The sequence below is a fragment of the Martes martes genome, assembly GCF_963455335.1.
Source record: "Martes martes genome assembly, chromosome: 2".
In the NCBI taxonomy this organism is placed as follows: domain Eukaryota; kingdom Metazoa; phylum Chordata; class Mammalia; order Carnivora; family Mustelidae; genus Martes; species Martes martes.
The window spans coordinates 56,220,474-56,244,061 of record NC_137889.1 but is presented as its reverse complement, the minus strand read 5'-3'; the positions used below and the strand labels follow the sequence as shown (position 1 = coordinate 56,244,061).

Below are 23,588 nucleotides of genomic sequence, written 5' to 3'. Positions count from 1 at the left end.
TTAAAATGTGTTTTGGTGTGATTCTCTGAGTTCATCTTACCTGGAGTTTGTTGAGTTTCTTGGATGTTTATATTCATGTCTTTCATCAGATTGGGGAATTTGTCCACCATTATTTCTTCAGATATTCTCTCTGTCCCTTTTTCTTCCCCTTCTGGGACTCCTGCAATGTGTATGCTGGTTCTCTTGTAGGTATCCCACAGGTCCTTAGGTTCTATTCACTTGTTTTCAATCTCTTCTCTTTCTGTTCCTCAGACCTGATAATTTCTATTTTATCTTCTATTTTATTTTTCTTCTGCCTGCTCATATCTGCCTTTGAATCCCACTAGTGAATTTTTCATTTCAGTTCTTGTACTTTTCACCTCCACCATTTGGGGGAGGGGTTTTTTTTGAGGTTTTCTCTTTTTATTGATATTTCCATTTTGTTCACACAGCATATTCTTGACTTTCTCCACATCTTCCTTTAGTTCTTTGAGCATCTTTAAGACCATTGTTTTAAAATCATTATCAAATAAATCTGCCATTAAGTCTTTTTCAGGGAAAGTTTCAGTTGATGTACTTTTTTCCTTTGAGTGGCCCATACTTTCTTATTTGTATGATTTTTTGTTGTTGAACACTGGACATTTGTGATTTTTTGTTGTTGAACACTGGACATTTGATCTAATAACAAGGTGACTGACTCTGGAAATCAGATTCTTCCCCTTCTCCAGGGTTTGCTGTTTTTGTTTGTTTGTTTTCTAATAATAGTTATTTACTTATAATTATTATTGTTGTTATAAGTTTTTTCTATGCCAGGGATCAGCCTGAAGTATAAATTTAAGGTTATCTAGTAGCTCTTTTCTGAGCTTTTCCCTGGGCATTTACCTCATATATGTAATTATTTTTGAATGTCCTAATCTTTAATGTCTGTCTCTTGAAAGGAGAAAAGTGAAATACGAAATGAGGATTGGAAGGGGAAAGAGAACCAGCCTTTAAATTCCCTGGAAGTTACTTTTGGGGGACGAACTTACAATAGGGAGAGGCACAACAATAATGGCTGCTGGCCTTTGCATGGCTGTGATCAGAAGCAGTAATCAGCAGTCAGAGCACAGATCCCTGATAGCTGGAGGACAGGATCTTTTTTCTCTGATGCTTAGTAGACAGTGTCTTTGCCCAGCTTGGCTTCCTCAGGCTGTGCCTGGGCTGCTCCAGGAGCATGTGCATAGCTGCCCATCACATGGCTAGGGTGTGTAGCTGCTAGTTTGCTATGAGCTGAATTTATCCAGAATTTATCATTCAAGTCTTCCCCCGGGAGCTGCAAGCCTTAATAGACCCTAGAGTCACAATAGTCACATCAAGCAGATCGTGCCAGTGAAATTGTTGTCTAGATGGGGAGACAGATTCTTGGTGCTTCCTACTCCACTATCTTCCCAAAATACGTTCCTTTATTGAGTTTTGAGGTTTTTGTTTTTTCGTTTTGTTTTGTTTTGTTTTAAAGATTTTATTTATTTATTTGACAGACAGAGATCACAAGTAGGCAGAGAGGCCGGCAGAGAGAGAGGGGGAAGCAGGCTCCCTGCTGAGCAGAGCCTGATGCAGGGCTCGATCCCAGGACCCTGGGATCATGACCTGAGCTGAAGGCAGAGGCTTAACCCACTGAGCCACCCAGGCGCCCCTTGGTTTTTTTGTTTGTTTGTTTGTTTGTTTGTTTTAAATATATTCTAGATACAAGTCTTTTATCAAATAAGATTTGCAAATATTTTCTCTCAGTCTTTGGTTTGCCTTTTCATTCTCTTTAACAGTGTCTTTCAAAGAGCAAATAATTTAAATTCTGAAGAAGTCCAATTTATTAGTTCTTTTTATAGATTGGGGTTGTGGTGTCTTATCTTAGAAATCTTTGCCTAACCCAAGGTCACAAAGATTTTTGCTCATATTTTCTTCCAGCAGTTTTATAGTTCTAGGTTTTATCTTCAGGTATATGATCCATTTTGAATTAGTTTTTATATATGGTTTATAGTACACATATATGTATGTATGTATATTGCATATGGATATCTGATTGTTTTACCTCTTCTTCAATAAATTGTCTTTGCACCTTTGTCCATATATTTCTAGATTCTTTTCTGTCCCATTGATCTGTTTATCTTGGTGCTATTACATTACCGCAGTCTTAATTACAGTAGGTTTTTAAAAAATATTTATTTATTTATTTTAGAGAGAGAAAGAATGTGTGCACGCACACGTGAAGGTGGGGAGGGGTAGAGGGAGAAAAACAGACACCCTGCTGAGCACGGAGCCTGACTTGGTTTGATTTCATAAACTGAGATCATGACCTGAGCCAAAATTAAGAGTCAGGTGCTTAACTAACTGAGCCACCCAGGTGCCCCTACAGTAGCTTCATAGTAAGTTGAAATTATGTAGTGTTAGCTATTTAAGAACGTTCTTATTAAAAATTTTTCTGTCTATTTAAGGTCATTTGCATTTCTGTATGAATTTTAGAATCAGGTTGTTAATTTCTAAAAATAAATAAGTAAATAAATAAAGCCTATGTGATTTTGATTGGAATTGTGTTGAGTCTGTTGATAAATGAATTTGTTCGAAGTTGATATCTGATATCTTTAAGTCTTCTGTCCCATGAACAAAGTATATCTCTCCATTCATTTTATTTAGGTGTTTAATATCTTTCAACAGTATGTTATAGTTTTCACTTACAGATTTCAGACATCTTTTGACAGATTTTCCCCATTTTTTACACACTTTTGGATGCTCTTTTAAATGGTATTTTTGAAATTTCAATTTCTAACTGCTTTTGTATTAATTATTTATTGCCATAGATGTCTTCAGGCCTTGCAGACCTGGAGAGGGACTACCCCCTCTCAGAGTTAGCTGTTTACTCCAAATAGCTGGAAACTTGCCTGCAAGCACACCTTTGGTATGCACACCAACCAATCTGGAGTCCGGATCCTTATCTGCCTCCTCATATCAGGCTTCTGCGCTCAGGACTACTATTTTCTCCTCTCCTGCATTATTCCAGGGCCGGGTACAGACAACTAGGAATCATCTGTATAACCGAGAGCCTGACAGAATTATTCAAACTACCTTATCCTGAACTTGCTCAGCTGACCTACCCCTCCTTTCCCATTCCTTTCTGTGAAAACTTACAGTAAAAGTTCTGGCCATGCTTTCCTCTTGCACTATCTGCCTCCTGACACCCTGCATGACATGGGGTGCCCCCTCCTTTTGAGAACTGTGAATCACAAACTATCTTTCCAATAACAGTCGTCTCCTGATCAGTCAGCTCTGTCATCCTAAATAAAAACCAAGTCCTGAATATTTTAAGCAATTGTTGCAATAGTACATAGAAATACTATTGATTTTTGTGCACTGAATTTGTATCCAGCAACCTTACTAACCTCACTTTTTAATTCCAGTAGTTTTTTTGTATTTTTCGTTAGCTTTTCTAAATAGGCAGTCATGTCATCTGCCACTAAAGACAGTTTTATTTCTTCTTTTCCAATTTGGGTGCCATTTATTTCTTGCCTCATTGCACTGGCTATTAACTATCAGTACAATGTTGAATGGAAGCAGTGAGAGTGAACATGTCTGTTATTCCTGATACTAGTGGAAAAGTATTTAGTCTTTCACTATTAAGTCTGTGATTAGTGGTAGGTTTGTTTTGTTGTTTTTGGTTTTGTTTTCTTTTGGTAAATGCTATTATCAGGTTGAAGATCTTTCCTTCTGTTCCTGGTTTGCTGAGAGTGGGGGTTTTTTGTTTTTGTTTTTTAAGATCAGGAATAGATGTTGAATTTTGCCAAATGCTTTCTCAGTATCTATTGTGATGTTCATCTATATAGTTTTACTTTTTTGGTTTGGCGATACGATAAATTGCTTTGATTTTCAAATGATAAACCCCAACTGTTCATGATGTATTACCCTTTTTATATAATATTGGATTTAATTTGCTAATACTTTGATTAGAAATTTTGTATCTGTGTTCCTGAGGGATATTGGTCTATAGTTTTCTTATGTCTTTGTTTGTTTTTTATATTAGGGTAATGCTGGCCCCATGGAATGAGTTGATAAATAATTGCTCTTCTTCAACTTTCTGAAAGACTTTGTCTTGAACTGGTATTATATTTTCCTAAAATGTTTTATAGAATACATCAGTGAAGCCACTTATGCCTGGAGGGTTTTCTGGTGGGGAAGATTTTCATGAAAATTGCAGTTTATTTAATAGCTATGACATGCATGACATGGAACTAATTATGTTCTTCTTGAGTTTGTGTCTTCTGAGGAATTGGTCCATGTCATTTACCTTGTTGAATTTATTGGCATAAAGTTGTTCCTAGTATTTCCTTATCTTTTTAATACTATATAGTCTGTAGTGATTCTTATTTCTCTCATTTCTGATATTGGTAAATTGAGACTGACTTTTTTTTTTCCTGATCACTTTGGCTAGTGGTTTATTGCTTTTATTATTTTCAAGCAATCATCATTGCTTTTATTATTCCCTATAATTTTCTTTTTTCTATTTCATCGATTTTGGCTCTGATCTTTATTTAATGTCTTCTTTGAATTCGACTTGCTCTTCTTTTTTTAGTGTAGTAGAATCTGAAGTCACTAATATGAAACTTTCTTTCTAATATAGATGCTTTCCTCAGACTATCAGTTTCACCCATGTTCCCTCTTCTGTAGCTTGGAAACTCTCAAAACTGTAAACTGGGGTAATTGTAGGATTCACCTTTTTTCCCATCTCTCAGAGACATCTCTTCTTTGTTGCTTGATGTCCAGTGTCTTGAAGATAGTTCTTTCATATATTTTGTCCAGTTATTTTGGTTGTTTCAGGTGGGAGGGCAAATATGGTTCCTATCATACCTTTGCCAGAAGTAGAAGTGCCAAGAGTGTGAGTTTTCCAAATAAATTTGATAAGAGGCATTCCAGTGTGTTGATAGGTTGTGGATGTCTGGTAGAATTACCTTTAGTAGAATTTGACCCATGCTGATAATGTTTGCCTGTCCAAATTAACAATGCAGTGATGTGAGGCATAGGGGTGCTTACAGTTGAAATGGAGCTCAGGAAGAGTAGCCGTGGGAATTGCCTTTCTAAACTGGGCAAAATGTAAGTAAAATGAACAGTATTTGGTCAATCTAAGAATTCCTAGTTTAGAGAATACTCAGAAGTATTAATGGAAAAGAAAGGGGCCAACCAGTGGCAAAGCACAAGAAAACTCAGAGCTGTCAGCAAATACAAAACAAAACAACAATAATAAAAAGAAGACAAAAATTGCAATTAAGGTAAAATTACATTTGTACAAAATTTACCGAAACAAAAGTTATGAGTAGATATGGCATTTAGAATATATAATGTAAGTTAATAGTTTTTAAAGACTGAATAAGAGATACTTATATTTAAAATCAACTACTACAAGCTTGGAAGTAAGTAAAATCTGAAATAAAGTGTTTTCCTATGCTCTATAAACATTTAACATATTAATTACAGATCTTTTTTTCTCTATTCTTTGAAATAATCTTCATTAAGTGAATTGGCCTAGTACTAATTAGTTTATGAATTCAGAAAATTTTAAGTACATGTATTTAAAATAATTTATGGCTCACATTTTAATATACAGTCCTGACTCTTCCTTAATTAGACTAATTTGGGAGAAGAAAGTTGAATATAGATGTTAATTACAACTACATTCTCTTTTTAAGGAGATAGTCATATGTTTAAAGATAGAAATATATGTTCTTAAGCATAATTTGTAATTTTTTACAGATTTGTGGGACCACTGGGTACCATCATCATAAAATGTAAAGATTTTCGAATAATTCAGTTGGATATTCCTGGAATGGAAGAATGTTTGAATATAGCCAGTTCCATTGAGGTAAATATTTCAGAGGCAAAATCTGATGAAAATAAATAGTAATAAAAAAAGAACCTTATATTCTGACTCAGTCTGGGTCTTATGTTTTTTTAGTAGATAGTTGGTCATATTCTGTGACTCACATATTGAAAATTGACAGGAAAAGCCTCACCCTGATTCATTGTTATAGGAATGTAATAAGATTTTATTGACTTATAACAGTTTTTAGTGTTACTTATTCCTCCAGGTTCACTTGTAGCATTTGACGGGATTTCCTTCTCTTTTAAAACTCAATAATACTCCACTGTATGTATATATTATAAGGTTTTTCTAAAAAGTAACTTCTTTTAAAAAGCAGGTGATTATCACCAATGATTATAGTCTTTTGTTGTCTTTAGTCTTAATTTTCCCTACGTCATGTTTGCTTAAGACAGAGCGTCTTTGTTTTATATTCGGAACAGCAGTATTGAGTATCTGTTCAGATAACAAATAATAGATATTTTGCTTGGATAATTTAATATTTAAATGGAAGAGCTCACACCATTTTCTTACCCATTCAAACTAACTATTTTGGTTTACACTCAAATTTTAAATTGCCTTGTTTTAAATCATTGTCACTAAATTACAGCAATTAACTTTTTGTTTATAGTATTTTCTAGACAATTATAGACACATCGACTTTTTACCCCCTTTGGTTTTTGAGTGACTAATCTGGTCTTTGTATCCAGAACGAATGCTATTGGCTTAACTACTAAAAGGAGACAGAAAGGTTTAAAAATCTGTAATTAGGATCTTGTTTGTTTTTTTTAAACAAGAATAGAGAAATAAAAACTGTCGTGCTGAGAAAAATGGCATGGAACTGGTTTACTTTCTGCCTTTGCTATATTTTACTTAGAGGAAATGAGAAGATGAGCTGAACTATTTGTCTTGCTTATCTTGTCATTTGGAAGTGATGTACTAATGTTGATTTGGCCAAATTTGTGAACATGGGTAAGGAATACACTCTGGTTTCTAGGCTGTTAAATTGAAACACTGTCCTGCTCTTTGGGCAGGGGAATACTACTGACCCATTTCATTTGAACACTTTTTTTTTCTGTTGTGGGTTTGGATTTTCACTAATCAGTCTATGTTTTTCTTCTTATCCCTTTTATAACTTACAATATAGCTGGTTGGTGTATGTTAGTGAAGTTGCCTATGGTGAAGGATAATGGTAAAGGAAATATAGGGCAAAGCCTGTTACCCACTTTGATTGTATTTAACTTAGTTTTGTTAGCATCTGACACTAATCAGTTGTTTAATTGGCTGTATATAGTACCTGAAGTACTTTAGAAACTGAATATGTAGAAACTCTTGACCTCAGGGAGTGAATGATCTATTAATTATTTTACAACATAGTAAATATATGTTGTAAACTTGGTCTCTTGCCTTTTTCTGGTATCCAGTTCCTTCCCGCCTCCCCTATACATCTTGACAAAACTTGGTAGTAACAAGTGAATTTCTTATATAAAACAGTTGAGCTAGTCTTTCTAATCAAGAATCCATATACCCTAATATATTCTGCTGCCACAAATAGAGAATCCCATTGGAAGACTAACTGGCAAGTGCTCAGTTTTCTAAAATGTAGCAGGAAGCCTAATGAAGCTTTTTTTCTGTGTAGTTTCCACTGTCTTTCGGAATTGAAATGTTTTCAGTTCTTTCAGCATTAATGTGTTTAAAGGAAAAGTCCTGTCTCTAGTGACATAATATGTGATCACAAGTCAGAATATGAGTGCTTCTTACCTACTAAAGTGGCTGTTGATTTGCATTTAAAATTGTGGTTGTACCAGCCACTATGGAAAACAGTATGGAGGTTCTTCAAGAAATTAAAAGTGGAACTACTGTATGACCCAGCAGCCCCACTTCTGGATATATATCCAAAGAAAACAAAATCATCTCAAAGAGCTATCTTTACTCCCTTGATCATTGCAGCATTATTCATAATAACCAAAATATGGAAATAGCATAAGTATCTGTCAGCAGATGAATGGATAAAGAAAATATGTTTATCTGTATATCAATGGAATATTAGTCAGCCATAGAAAACAGTAATCCTGATATTTGTGACAACAAGGGTGAAACTGGAGGGCATTATGCTAAGTGAAATAAACCAGAAAGAGAAAGACAAATATTGCATGTTACTGCTTATATGTGGAATCCTAAATACTAAAAAAACTTAGAGAAACAGAGAGTGGAAAAGTGGTTGCTAGGGGCTGAGGGAGATAGGGAGAGGTTGGTAAAAGTTACAAACTTACAGTTATAAGATGAATAACGTCTTAGGATCAAATGTAAAGCATGGTAAATATAGTCAATAACACTATATTATTGTTTAATTGAAATTTTCTAAGAGAGTAGAACTTAAATGTTTTCAACAAAAGGCAAATACGTGAGAAGATGGATATGTTAATTAACTCCAGGGGGGTGTCCTTTCACAATGTATCATATCATCATTTTGAATATCTTAGTTTTATTTGCCAGTTTTACCTCAATAAAGATGAAATTTTTTAAAAATATTGCAAAGAATATCTTAAAAACAAAATTTTTAAAAAGTGAAACAGTAAAGTAATGTTTGTACTGATCAATGGCAGCTCTGGCCTAGGTCACATGTGACCTAGTTTAGTGTGATTGGCAATTTAGTGATCAATTTAGTGCGATTGGCAGCCAAAGACTGTATAGAAGTGGATAGTGGATTATACAGCCATGCTTCTCCATATTTTCTGTATTATGAGCTCTGGGGGAAAAGTGTCATGATTTATGGACAGATGGAAGAATAACACTGGATGAAGATGATTTTGTTAAACTGCTAAACTACATGTCTAATCTGCTTTTAAAGTCTTGGGCCCATTCTTTTGTGAATCTGGTCCTTCTGTGACCTAGAGGAAGGTAGCTTTATTCTGAGAGTTTTGGGGAACTAGCATGATGTTGGGCTCCTGGGTGAGTGTCTCCATAATTACTGTAATTTGAATTATGCTAATTGATTTTGGTACCTTTTTTCCCAGCCATAGAAGTGTTTTTTATAAGTCCCCTGTCAGAAGGTTGAAACTGCCGGGTGATGGAGGATGTCCCATCTGTCTGTTCCTCCCATTTAGTCAGGTTTTTCTGGTGGTGTTAACCAGAATTCAAGTGTTTCAGATGATTATAGGCTCATTTGGGAACCACAGAGTTATTGCCCCAGCTTGAGAATGGGTCACTGTAACATAAGGGTAATATACATGGCCACCAAACTTTAACATCTTTATTTATGGTAACTAACAGACACTGATTCTTAAATAATGTACATATGTTGATATACTTGATATCTGAATTTTGAGCCAAGGCCTTTTTTCTAACCAGATCCTGTTTCTTTTCCGATCCCTAGAAATATTTGGACCTTTCTATTAGGCTTTGTTAAGTGGTATCAAAAGAAGTTATTTAATTTTTCTTCTGGAATAGGTGTGCACACTTTTTTTGTTCTTGTGTTCATTCATGAAATGTTAACTGAGCACATGCTATGTGCCAAGTACCTTGTTAGATGCTGAAAGTATGGAAATCAGCTTCAGTAAGCAATAATTGTGTCTGGTGGTAAATACAATGTTGGAGACGTAGATGGGGTGTGCATCCTTATTAGACTGTATTTATTTAATACTGATTTGGCAGTTAGAAGATGTTTCAAATTGCGGTGAGTTCCTTTCTCTTTCTTTTGTTTCCTTTTTATGCCCTAGGCATTGTCTACCCTGGACTCTATCACTCTGATGTACCCTTTCTTTTATCGGCCCATGTTTGAAGTGATGGAAGATGGCTGGCATTCTTTCCTTCCTGAGCAAGAGTTTGAACTCTACTCTTCTGCTGTGAGTAACGTTTGAGACAATATGTGTAAAGAGAAATAACCCAGTACTTTACTTGTGAAATGATCCCTTCCTTTTGACGACTAATAAGGTGTTGTTTGCTTACCCATGCCTGAAAGAAATTTCTGTTAGCTGTTAGTACTGAAGCTTCGCCATTCAGAGATTTGTACGATTTTTTTTTTCAGTTCTGCAGCTCCAGGGATTTTTCTTCTAGTGGATTTCGGCTGGATCCCAGATGTTACTTTTTTTAATTTTGCAAATGATATTGGTAAAACATTAAGATCTTCAAGAAGATAGTCCTGACCTGTTTTGAGTTCATCGTTGATTGTTTTAAGAGCGTCTCCATAGAAACAACTTTATATGTAGTAATTAGGTTCTGAGCCATCCCCAAAAGTCTGTTGAACCTGCTGTGTGCCTAAGACAGCAATAGAGAAACATAGATCATATTTTTTCTGGGGGATAATTTTTGTGTTTTTATAATTTGGGTTATTATGACCAGGTCACTAGAACCAGGTTTTCTTTCTCATTCTTCACAATTTTACTTCTTTCTTCTTCCATCACACTTATGTAAATGGGCCCTGGAAGGGGGGGGGTGTCAAGAAGTAAGGACCAGGGGACTATGTAACTTAAAGAATAAAGATGTACATGTGCGCAAAGTAATAAAGGAACAGAAGGTCACTTTCTTATTGTATGGGCATGTTTATGTAGTTCATGGATAACTACCTGTATTTACACTTACGTTTAGTGTTTTTATTGCATTAAAAACTGCAGAGTAAACATTCTTAAATGCATGATACTTTTTTGCTGTAATCACCTACCACCAACTGTTAGCTTAGAGGAATCCTTAATTATTTCCTAAGTGGAAAATGGCAGTCACGTAGTGATCAGGAAGGGAGAAGTCTGGATGATTTGTTTGTGTAGCCAACACTATCTGTACGAAGGACTTACCCATGATTTATCTTGGAGTTAGGTGCCATAAGTGAACCAGTCTAAGTCTACATTTTACAGGTCAACATTCAAATCAGTCTCCTGTTCTGTGCAGAAATCCCCTATGCTAAAAACATCCATGATGTGGTCATTTAGCCTCTGCTTGAAATTGTAGTGTGGGAGAATTTGCAAAAACACAATGGTGTCCCATTTGGGGACAGCTCTAATTCTTAGCTGATCTCTGTTTCCCTGTGCATAGAGCCAATGTTTCTGATGTTACCTTGTGTTATTTAATTTATCTTATTCCTCTACTATGACCTCTTCTTCAAATTAGGAACTCTTATGTCCCCATTAAGTTTTCTTTCCTACAGATTAAATATCAGTATTTACTTCAACTTTTTCTAATAATGGTGGCCTCAGGGCCACACACTGTCCTGGTTTCTCGTCCCAGCAGGGCCTTCAGTTTTATCATTTATTCTCTTAAAATATAGTACCCATACCACTTGGTATAGATTGGAACTATTACTGATGCTATAAGGCAGCTTAAAGTTGTATTAACTTTTCTGAGAATTAAGTTAATAATGAAATAAACTAAAATTTGTACATTTTCTCATATGTGTTACTAAGGGATCTGCCCTATGTTTTTGTTATTGTATTTACTTACTAACTAATTTTTATTTAGATTCAGTACTTTTCCAAGTAGGCATTTTCTTTTTGGTTTAGCTTATTATTTAAGTTGTTTGTATATTTGAAGTTCTGGTATTTTCTTGCAAATTTTATAATCCACAGATTTAATGAGAACATCTTTAATGCCTTGTTTGAGGTATTTAGTTACTATTATTAGATGATGGAAATTTAAGATGAGCAAAGCATGGTTCCTTCCTTCTACTTATTCAAAGTCTAACAGTTATCTAATTAATCAAGTACAATGAAATAAGTGCTGACAAAAGTATCCACAAGGCACAGGGAAAATGACATTAGATTTGTGTTATTGAAAATCAATTCTGTTGCAAAATGCTAAGGAACTGCTTGAAAAAGCTACTGTAAAAATATACAGAAGATGGTTGGATATAGTGTAGAAAGATTCAGAAAGTAGAATTAAAAGGCATTGGTGACCCACTCACTGGAGGTGAAAAGTAAAACAGGCAGTAGCATCTAGGATGATACCATTGAGAAGAGAAAAACAGAAAGAGAAATGTGTTTAAAGGGAATGAGTTAAGTTCAGTTTGGGGGATGGCAGTTCAAAAAGCCTGTATGGTACATCATTGAATAGCTATAAGAGACAGTCTGGAGCTTATTTGAGAGGTCCTTGTTAAAAATGAAAAACTGAGGGTAATCAGCAAATACTCTTTGGAAACCATTAGGAGAGACTGAGATTGCCTAAGGAAAGCATCTAAAGTAAAAAGGATGACAAGGATTGAACCATTTAAGAGGTGAATGGAGGAAAATCCAAGGGACAAGTGAGTTTCAAGTAGGAGAGAGTCAGCAGTATGCAAAACTTCTTACTCATTGTGTGTTGTCTCTTTCCTGGTCTAGAATATAAGCTGCTAGATATAAATTTTACAAGGGCTGGAACCATTATCATTCTGGTTTCCTATTGTACTGCTAGCACATGATAGGCAAAGGTTAAATATTTGTCAAGTGAATGAATGTAGGTGTGAATTTATTCACGATGGGTCAAAAGGGTAGTAAAGCCTTCTATATATCGTTAGAAGTCCTCTGCCGGGGTTACATCTCTGTCACTTAATCAATATTCTTTGAGTAAGGTGTTTTGTTTTGTTTTTTTGCCATCTGAAAACTTTTTAATTAAAATATTAGCCAGTCCCTACTTCATTAATATGTCTAAAAGAGATGTGTGGTATTGACAGTACTAAAACTAACTATCAGGATATCTTGTGTTGCATCCCAGATATGTTACTGGCAGCTTGACTTTTTGGGACTTAGTTTCCATGTCTACAAAATGAAAGTGTTGAACAAAAATGATCTCTAGAGTTTCTCCTACTTGAAGCATGCTTTTATTCTAGGATATCATGAAAGATTATTTCAGGTACTTTGTTGAAATGGTCATACATGATATATCTGTACTCCCTCAATCTATTCAAAATTATATATAAAAAAGGTAGTAAGATTCGGCTTATGATCGAATAACTCCTATCTGAGAAGACCTCCTGCAGATATCAGTGACAAACTATAAATAAAACACAAAAAAAACTGCCACCTGAAAGCTCTGGTAATTGAGCAGAAAGCAGCATATTTTGGAGGGGTTCAAAATGCAGAGAAAGTGAATGACAGAATGAAATTCCTATTTGGGGAACTTTGTCTTGAGGTCAGCATAGTTGTGGCATTGATAATGTGGAACAGCTAACATTCCCATAGAAAGCCCACTTTCTGTCTAGTAGGAGGAACCAGGTGAATGGCTTGGGGCAACCAGAGAGCTAGAGAAGGAGAACCTTGGTTCTGTGGTATACAACCTTGAACCTGTGGCTGATTGTGAATGATGTGTGCTTGGAGCATACTGAGATCCATCAGAACAAAGAGCTGAGCTGCCTTGCACCACAGGTTGCAATTCAAATCCAACAAAGTTAATTGCCTACTAAAACAAAAAACAAAGGACTCTTCAAAGTCTCTTCAAAGTCTCTTCAAAGGACTATAATGGAATGCGGAGTTTCCACAACATAACATTTGCAGGGTACAATCTAAATTTGAGCTAAAATATTGTGACCCATTCTGAAGGAAAAAGTTGGCAGTACCAACCCCAAGATGACTCACTCAAATGTTTAAAGTATCACACAAGAACTTTTTTTTTTTTAAGATTTTATTTGTTTGATACAGTGTGTGCAAGGGAGCACTGGGTGGGGCTGGATGTGGAGAGCAGAGGGAGAGGGAGAAGCCGAAGCAGAATTCCCCATGATGTTGAGCAGGGAGCCCAACATCAGGGCTTGATCCCAGGACACTAGGATCATGACCTGACCCGAAGGCAGACGCCCGACTGACTGAGCCACCCAGGTGCCCATCACAGGACTTTAAAGCATTCTTAAGACTGTCCAATTTCTCATAAAGGAAAATATGCTTAAAAACCAAAGAAAAGGTAGGAAATACCAGCAGAGAGATAGAAAATATAAAAAGAATCGAATGGAACTTTTATAACTTTGTGAAAATTATATCTGAAATTAAAAATTCATTGAATGAGCTAAAAAGCAGAAGAGATGACAAAAAACAGAACCAATGAACTTGGAATTAGAGCAATAGAACTTACTTTGTAGAAAGAAGAGGGAGGGGTAAGTTTTAGTAAAATAAGCAGAGTCTCAGGGACCTCTGTAACAGTATCAGAATGTCTAACATATATGTAATTGGAGAACCAGAAGGAGAGAGTAGAGAGAATAAGGTAGAAAATATATTTAAAAAAAATAATGTTCAAAAACTTTCCAAATTTGAGGATTGCTATAAATTCAAAAAGTTCAGCAAGCCCCAAACAGGATAAAAGCACAGAAAACATACATAAGCACTTCGTAGTCAACCTGTCAAAGAGAAATAATAAGAAGGAGTTCTTGAAAGCTGCCAGTTAAAAATGAAACATGACATACACAGAGACAACAATCAAATGAGTGTGGACTGTTCATCAGAAATCATGGACCAGAACAGAAAACTATAAAGTGCTGAAAGGAACAAAACCTGCCAACCTTGAGTTTTGTATGTGGTGAAAATATCTTTCAAGAAGGAAGGTGAGACAACATTTTCAGATAAAAGGAAACTAAGAATTTATTGCCAAGAGGTCTGTAGGGAAACAATACAAGGGAAACTTGAATATTTAGAATTATTGAAGAATATTGCAAATGCTAAATACCTAGGTAAATATAACAGGCTATTTTTTAATTTTTTTAAATATACATGACTATTTCAAGATTATAGCATTACCTTTGTGGTGTTTTGAGTATATGTAGACATATATGGAAACTATACTGTTAAATATGACTGGGTGTGGGGTGGCTGACTGGATAAATATACTTTTACAGTTACATTCTTTGTTGTGAGAATCTGTCATGTGCATTGTAGGATGTTTGGCAGCATCTTTGGCACCACCAGATGCCAATAGAATTCTCCTCCCCCTGCCTGTGGTTGTCTCCACACATTGACAAAAGTTACCTCCATGCAAAATCACCCCTGATTGAGAACCACTATCCTAGAGCAATCACTTTTTTTAAAATGGGAAGAGCCATAATTTAAAATTTAATACAAATATTAAAATGCAATTCTAAAAAATTATATAATCTAATAGTACTGGTGGGAAAGAAAAAAACAACAATAAAAACTGAAGGGACAAACAAAATAAATTTTAGGAATACCCAGAATATTTATAAATTAAACAAAATACTTAGTAATAACCTAGGAGTCAGAAATGAAATCATAAAGAAGATTAGAAAATATTTTGAACTGAATGATAATAAAAATGTAACATAAAGTATGTGGAATACAGCTAAAGCAATGTTTAAAGAGAAACTTACAGCTTTAAAATGCTTAGGTTAACAAAGGAGAAAAGGTCTAAAATCACCAACTTAAGCTATGGAGAAAAAAGAGCAAAGTAACTGGAAGGAATGAAATAATAAAAAGAAGAGTATAAATCAACGAAATACTTAGAACTCATAAACAAGTTTAGCAAGGTCGATCAATATTAATATACCAAAACTAATTGTATTGGCAGCAAGCAATCTGAAAATGAATAAAATAGTTGGGAATAAATTTAACAAAAGAAGTACAGATTCTTTACACTGAAAAACACAAAACATTCCAGAGAGAAGTTAAAGGATCTCTAAATAAATGGAGAGATATACCATGTTTGTGGATTAGAGGACAGTATGGTTAAGATCACTAGTGGGCTGATTTCCATAGCGGACCACAAAGTAAATATTTTAGGCTTTGTGTGTCATGCAGTCTCTGTTACAACTACATCACCCTGCTGTTGTAGCATGAAAACAGCGATAGATAACACATCAGTGAATTGGTAGTGCTAGGTTCCAATAAAACTTCACTTACAAAAATGGGCAATAGGCTGGATTTGGCTTGTAGACTATTGTTTGCTGACCTCTCATTAAGATGACAAATGTCTCTGGGGCACCTGGGTGGCTCAGTCAATTAAGCATCTGCCTTCAGCTCAAGTCATGTTCCCAGGGTTCTGGGATCAAGCACCATGTCTCACTCTTTGCGCAATGGGAGCCTGCTTCTCCCTCTCCCTCCCTCTGCTGCTCCCCTCTGCTTGTGCTCTCTTTCTCTGTCAAATAAACAAGTAAAAATTTTTTAAAAAGATGACCGTTGCCTCCAAATTGATATATAGATTCAATGAAAAGCCTATCAATTCCAATAGCTGTTTTATCTTGGAGTTGGTACTGATAGAACTATCCTAAAATGTATATGGATTTGCAAAGTTACTAGAATAGCCAAAACACCTTTAAGAAAATAAATGGTTTACTTTCCTTGATTTTATTTTATTTATTTATTTATTTATTTATTTATTTTTAAAGATCTTATTTATTTATTTGACAGACAGAGATCACAAGTAGGCAGAGAGAGGGGAAGGGAAGCAGGCTTCCTGCCAAGCAGAGAGCCCGATGTGAGGCTCGATGCGGGGCTCCATCCCAGGACCCTGGGATCATGACCTGAGCCGAAGGCAGAGGCTTTAACCCACTGAGCCACACAGGCGCCTCTTTTCCTTGATTTTTTTTTTTTTTAAAGATTTTATTTATTTATTTGTCAGAGAGAGAGCGAGAGCGAGCACATGCAGACAGAGTGGCAGGCAGAGACAGAGAGAGAAGCAGGCTCCCTGCCGAGCAAGGAGCCCGATGTGGGACTTGATCCCAGGACGCTGGGATCATGACCTGAGCCGAAGGCAGCCGCTTAACCAACTGAGCCACCCAGGCATCCCAACCTTTTCCTTGATTTTAAAACTTAATATAAAGCTACAGTAATCAAGAGAATGTGGTATGGTGTAAGGAAGACCTATACATGGATGAAATAAGAGCTAAAACTATAAAACTTCTTGAAGACAGCATAGGAGAAAACCTTTATGACCTTGGATTAGGCAAAGATTTTTTAGATAAACACCAAAAGTGACTGAAAGCAGATTAGTGATTTCCTAGTTTGGGATGTGGAGGGGAAGATACAAATTGTAAAAAATATACATCGGATTTTGTGGGAGATGATTGAAATGTTTGTTATCTTGATTGTGGTGGTAGTTTCATGGGTGTATACAACTATCAAGACTCATGAAACCACGCATTCTAACTGGATCTAGTTTATTTTTCATACAAATAATCTCAAAGTTGATTAAAAAGAGAAAAAACTTAATGTAAGGTTTAAGTATCTGATTAGAAACAAAATTAATGATCTGGAATATAGATCTGAAGTAATTGCTCAGAGTACAGAGCAGAGAAACAAGAAAGTTGGGGAAAATGATAGAGAAGTTAGATACATGCATGGATGATAAAGGGAAAAGATCCAGCATTTATTAAATGGGAGTTCAAGGGGAAGATAATAGAGAAAATGGAAGAGAGGCACTATTCAAATGGGTAATGGTCGAGAGTTCTCCAGAATCAATGAAAGTCACAAGCTCTTAAAGTGTCCTGGTAAACACCATGCAAGACAATAAAAAAGAATCTTTGCTAGATGTGTTGTAGTACAGCTATAAATAGTAAGGCAAAGGGAATATCACAAAATTAGAGAGGAAAGACAAATTACACAAATGGTGTAATAAAATGAAAATAGAAAAAAACAGTAGGCTAGAACTAAACATCTATGCTTGATAAAAGCTCTTATCAGAAATGCAGTTGAAGGGAATTTACATAATCTGATAAATGCTATCTGATAAATCTGATAAAGCTACCCAAAATAAAAACAGACAAAGAGCAAATCTTTTATTATTCCCTTTAAGTTCAAGAGTGAGACAAGATGCCCACCAGCCACTACTCCTTGCTTGTTCAGTAAGACAAGAAGGAAAAATAAAAGGTATAAGGATTGGAATGAAAGAAGCAAGACTGTCATTGTTGCTTATATGCTTGTGTATACAGGAAGCTGAAAGAATCTTGCGACTGTAATAAGCATTTCTCTCCATCAACCACAACTTTGAAAACATATAACTAAAACACAACAAAAATAAAAGGTTTCTAGGAATATACTAAAGAAAAGATATGCAAGGCTTTTATTGAAAGAATTATACAACTTTATTGAGAAAATTAAGAAAGCTTTAAAAAGGTGAGAGACACTGTGCTCATGGACAAGGAGATTGAATATTTTAAAGATGTAATTGTCTTCAAATGAATCTGTAGGGTCAGTGCAGTCTTATTAAAACTGCAATGGTTTTTAACATGAAATTTCATAAAAGCCGCACAGAGGAGCAGAGAACTCAGAGGAGCCCAGCTAGTCTTGGAGGGGGAAAAAAAAAGGGAGGAAGAGACTTAGCCTACTAAATATCAAGTCTATTCTAAAAGCTATGGGACTTACTGCAAATACACCAGTGGGACAGAATAGAGAGCCCTCTAGGTATGTAAACAATATATGCCAGAAAGTGGTGTTGCAGGTCAGTGGACGATCATACCATTTTCCAGAGTAGGAAATCAATAAGTAATGCCTAATCTTGAAAATCAAGAAGTAACAATATAATCATATTATTTAGAAATTTGGAGGTAAACTCCAGAGTTAAAGCTAAAAGAGTTGAAAATGATTGCTTCTGGGGAAAGGGGGAATTATGAGATGGAGGTGAGCAGGAAACAGGTAAATTCCTTTTATTAAATAATAAATCTTTTAGAAACTATCTTTAAAATTGGTAAAGAGAATAACTGAAAAGTGAAAATGGTTTAATTTAAAAATATATCATGTAAAAGGGTTTTTTTAAAAAAAATCTTTCTCTACAGTATGTTGAACATCCTTCAATTTTATCTTCTTGGTACTGCAACCCATGGCCAGTATGTTAGGCCAGCTCTGATTTATCGGAATACATCAAAATTTGCATATACAACTTTTTACAGTCTTCAAGTGGTTTTTATTTTTAGTATTCGAAATAAGTTGTCGTTGGATAACTTTATATTGTATACTTTTAGTACTTAGTGTAATGAGTTAGAAATGAGTTCATTGATTCCTATGTATAAGTTTTTTTTTAAGTATTAAGTCATTATTGTCTTAAAGATATTACCAGTCTTTCTACATTTTCCTTTTTTTACTTTATTTATTTATTTATTTATTTATTTTTTAAAGATTTTATGTATTTATTTGACAGAGATCACAAGTAGGCAGAGAGGCAGGCAGAGAGAGAGGAAGGGAAGCAGGCTTCCTACTGAGCAGAGAGCGGGATGCTGGGCTCCATTCCAGGACCCTGGGATCATGACCTGAGCCGAAGGCAGAGGCTTTAACCCACAGAGCCACCCAGGCGCCCCTCCTTTTTTTAAATAATAGAAAAGAACAAGAGATTTGATGTACATAGTAGCTCTGTTCTCATCTGTTCTGGTTAAGCATTATCTAGAGTATTACAGTCTTCCTGTTGCTATACTGAAGAGTACCAAAAATAAAATAAAATAAAATAAATGGTACCCAAAAAGGATGAATGGGATGATGTCAGCTAATAGGATGCCATGTGAAATAGGAACATGCGCTGAAATCATAGTAAAAACAGTAGAGGAAGTGACAGGAGCCTCATGTTGCTCAATAAAAGGAAGCACTTTCTAGGAACGGAGGATCCCTAGCATAGCAGGAAGCTGATTCTGAAGAATAGAACTCCTTCAAGGTTAAGTATCCTTATATTAATATATAATATTAATATAATAATATAATATAATATATCCTTATATTAAATTCCTGAGAGATGGCTTCTTTGTTGTGTGGCAGTTGATTTCTAAGGTCCTTTAAAATTTTCAGATTATTTTGTGACATTGAGATACTTACTTAGCTTTGAAGTATTTTGTGTTTTTCAGACCAGTGAATGGAGGTTAAGCTATGTCAATAAGGAATTTGCTGTCTGCCCTTCTTATCCGCCAATTGTCATAGTTCCCAAATCCATTGACGATGAAGCTCTTCGAAAGGTAGCTGCATTTCGACATGGAGGACGCTTCCCAGTACTCAGCTATTACCATAAAAAAAATGGAATGGTAAGTGTGTGGTACTGCTCCTTGATCCACTGAAAGCTTTAGTTTGCAGATCTTTTCTTAGAAATACTCCCTTTTCTGTGTACATGTTCACAGATGTGATTAGTCTCTCCTGTTAGGACTTCCTTCTTTTAAACTTTAGGGAATCAGGAGTAGTATGTTTTGTGATTAGGATATGATTTTGAATTTTGTTCATGATGCTGCTCAAAATTAGAAAGGCCAGATAGGTTTATCTTCAGGACTCAGTACAAAGGGAACTAATGTTCATTTGACACTTAAAATAATGCTGTTAGATAGAAAAATAAATTTCTCCAACTAGAACAGTGGTAGGATACTTTATTTTAATTAATTATCTTTATTTAAATATCTGTGCTAAATTTCCCTATAAGAGGTAAATTGAGTGGACATTTTTATTTTCCCAAAAGGGAGAAGAGTGATACATATTATTGTTACAACTTTAGTAAATACAGGAGTCAGTAATTGAATAGGCAAGCACTTGCTGTATGTATGTGTATGTTTCCTAAATATTTTCTTTTTTTTTTCTTTTTCTTTTTTTTTTTTTTTGAGAGAGAGAGTGCACAAGGATGGGGATAGAGTAGAGCAGGTGGAGAGAGAATCCTAAGCGAAAGCATGGAGCCCAATATGGGGCCCACGATCCTAAGATCATGACCTGAGCCGAAATCAAGAGTTGGATGCCTAACCGACTGAACCATGCAGCCGCCCCCTAAATATTTTCTAAATCTGTTTCTGTTCTCTTCTTTTCTCTCAGTCGGTAACTGTGTTTCTCATTTTGAAGCCAATAGTAAATTAGTGGATAAGTTATAGTCATATTCCATTTCCCTTTTTTCTGGATAATAAATCAAGTATGGATATTTAGGATAAAAAGATTGCCAAAAATTTGCTGCTTTGACATCAGATTATCTATCCTGTTTGCTCAGTAGTATTTCTGTTAATCAGGGTTCATTTCAAAGCATTTTAAAAACTGATATTAAATATACTATGTGTCCATTTACATGGTTAGCTGGGAGTTAGCTGTTGTCATCTTCTGGATGATCTTTCTTCATCATGTTAAATTTCAAGGTAGTTAAGATAACAGCATGTATTATGGGGTAAAGTGGAAATAACTAAACCATTCACCAGGGAAGAGACCAGTATAATACTGATTTCTTGAGAAAAGTTTCAAAACCAGACCTTTTATAATATATAGTTAATGGTCTTTGGGAACATCTAAGTCTTTAAATACTGAAAGGGATGAAAGAGGGCCAAAGGAGAATAAATAATAGACAAACAGTTTTTAAGATATGAAAATGATTCCCACAAGAATAATAGTGCATAAACTTTTTTATCTTACCATGGTGCCTTTTCTCTTTATAATTCTTTTTTAAAAGAAGACAGACGCTTAACCAACTGAGCCCAGGCGTCCCTGTAATTCTTGATAAAACCTCCCACCCGTTTATGTAGTTGAAATAAAAGTTTGTCAGCACGTAGGCTATTATTCTTCTATTACAAGGCCTTGTCCAGTAAACAATTTACTGACTAAATGAATTATAATATTTGATCTCTTTAGTAATTATACTGTATTATGTGGAATTATTTTTGAGATAGTAAGAAGAAGAACTGTTAAAGTACAGGGCTTATTTTTGTTATAGTTTTTAACTATTGCAAATATATAGAAATATTTCTTTGTTTCAGGATCAAACTCATCTTCAAAGAGTCACACAGTTGTTTTTTAGATAACTCTTCATCTAGCTAATTCATTTCTGTTTTCAGAAACTTTCAAAGCAGCTACTCTTCAATTTAAAACTGCATTGTGCTTCTAGGTAATCATGCGAAGTGGTCAGCCACTCACTGGCACAAATGGGAGAAGGTGCAAAGAAGATGAAAAGCTGATAAATGCTACCCTCAGGGCAGGAAAACGAGGCTACATCATTGACACCCGCTCTTTAAATGTCGCTCAGCAAGCTAGAGCCAAAGGTGGCGGCTTTGAACAAGAAGCTCATTATCCCCAGTGGAGGCGGATTCATAAGTCTATTGAGAGGTAAAAGACTCTAAAGACGGTAATGGACTCTTTTTTGAAGTGCATTAGAGTGAGCCATTAGCTGTTAAAAGATCACAAGTTCTGTAAGGAACCTACCCATTAACCTAAAGTCAGAAATTGGCAGGATATCCTGTCATGTTTTGTGAGATAAGCAGGAAACTTAATCTTGGGTGCCCAAAAGTGACTTTTAGTCAAATAGCATGCTTTCTCTAAGTGAAACTCTACAATTTCATCACTGCAGGGTCTGTTCCTCTACTTGTAGATCACTGGTCACCACACTTAGTGATCAGATATGCTACAGATAAGTATAGTTTTCTAAGTCAGAAGACTAGAGATTTCTCTCCCCCACATTCTATTTCCTCTACCTATATCTCTTGTTTATGCTTACAGCTAGAGGTTTATAAAGGCTTCTGGATGGGTGGGTGGGGTTGGAGCTAATAAAACAAGGGATCTGAGCTAGCCTTGGCCATCCCTGCCGAAGGTACCGGTGTCTAGTGTTGGACCTGTGGGAACAGGATTGTGGATGTCAGTGGTGTGGCCTCGTTACTTGTCACAAAATGCAGTGTTCTGGCTCACTCCCTAGTCAGATAATTCAGCTGTATGAACTGGTTTAATCTGTTCATCTGAGGAATGATTAACCATGACAGGCGTGTTAAGCTTCTTTGCACCCATTTTAAATATTAGTTTTTCAGTGTTTAATTATCAAATTATTGTATAACAAGGTAAATATTTTTGTACTGTTTTGAGCTACTTTGCCTCTTGGATATATTGGAGGTTGGGGTTTTGGCTTGGTTTCTCCTTCATCATTGTATTTTCTATTTTCTTTTTTACTTTTTCTTGTTTTTTAAAGGTATCACATTCTTCAGGAGAGCTTAATCAAACTTGTAGAAGCTTGTAATGACCAAACACATAACATGGACCGATGGCTCGGTAGATTGGAGGCTTCGAACTGGCTGACTCACATCAAAGAGATTCTTACAACTGCTTGTCTAGCAGCTCAGTGTATCGACAGGTAAAGTGTATTTCAGTGTTCCAGAATGGGACACGTACTACTAACTAGACTTTGCTTTTATCCAGACTATGTTTATATATTGTGTTAAAGTTTGCGCCTAGTCTATACCTTATGTTCAGATCATTGTATAAATTACTACATATGATAGTCGTTGCCATTCAGTTATTGATGAAATATGTACATAGAGTCTGGTATTTAATTGACGATTAATGAACCACATACATCACACATCTTCAATAACACAGATGTTTTTTTAAGTACTAAAGGAAATATTTTTTTTCTACAAAATCCTTGAATTGTGGATCTACCAATTTTCCTTTTCTTAAACCGTGCTCAGAGGGCAAAACCGGTCGTCTTACTTTGGAAATATCAGTGAAAAGAAACATGTAATTCTGTTACACAGTAAAATGATTCTTTCTAATTTCTCAGGTATCTTATTAACAAACAACTTGATATGTGTAGTTACATCAGGATCTTAAGTTGAGCATACCTGAGGGCAGAGATGTGAAGTATGTGAAGTGATTTTAGTTTATTCACTCAGTTGAAGGTTGCTAATCCTTGAGACTTGAGGCAGAAGACTTGAACACAGAGGCAAAAGGATTGGTGTTAAGTTGTTGCAGAAGCTTAGAATGCCCTTTTTAAGAAGGGGATTCCTCTGAAGCAATAGGTAGGTATAAGTATCACTACCACATAGTTGGGTGGCACTTTTTCTTGAGACTATAATTTGTTTTATTGATGTTTCCAAATTAAGGAAGTATGTATGTAATGTTTTTTATGGTTAGTGAGA

The 23,588-nt window shown here is 35.4% G+C and overlaps 1 protein-coding gene across 1 annotated transcript in view; it reads left to right on the top strand.

Moving 5' to 3' along the window:
- Positions 1–23,588, top strand: part of MTMR9 (myotubularin related protein 9) — a gene marked incomplete at its 3' end in the record, with an annotated part of 49,912 nt that overhangs the window by 5,369 nt on the left and 20,955 nt on the right. Inside the window, exons 2-6 of the mRNA XM_080796484.1 lie at positions 5,752–5,860; positions 9,577–9,702; positions 19,581–19,754; positions 21,572–21,789; positions 22,640–22,801. Of these exons, the coding sequence (XP_080652610.1) occupies positions 5,752–5,860; positions 9,577–9,702; positions 19,581–19,754; positions 21,572–21,789; positions 22,640–22,801 (789 nt within the window). The remainder of the gene's footprint in view (positions 1–5,751; positions 5,861–9,576; positions 9,703–19,580; positions 19,755–21,571; positions 21,790–22,639; positions 22,802–23,588) is intronic.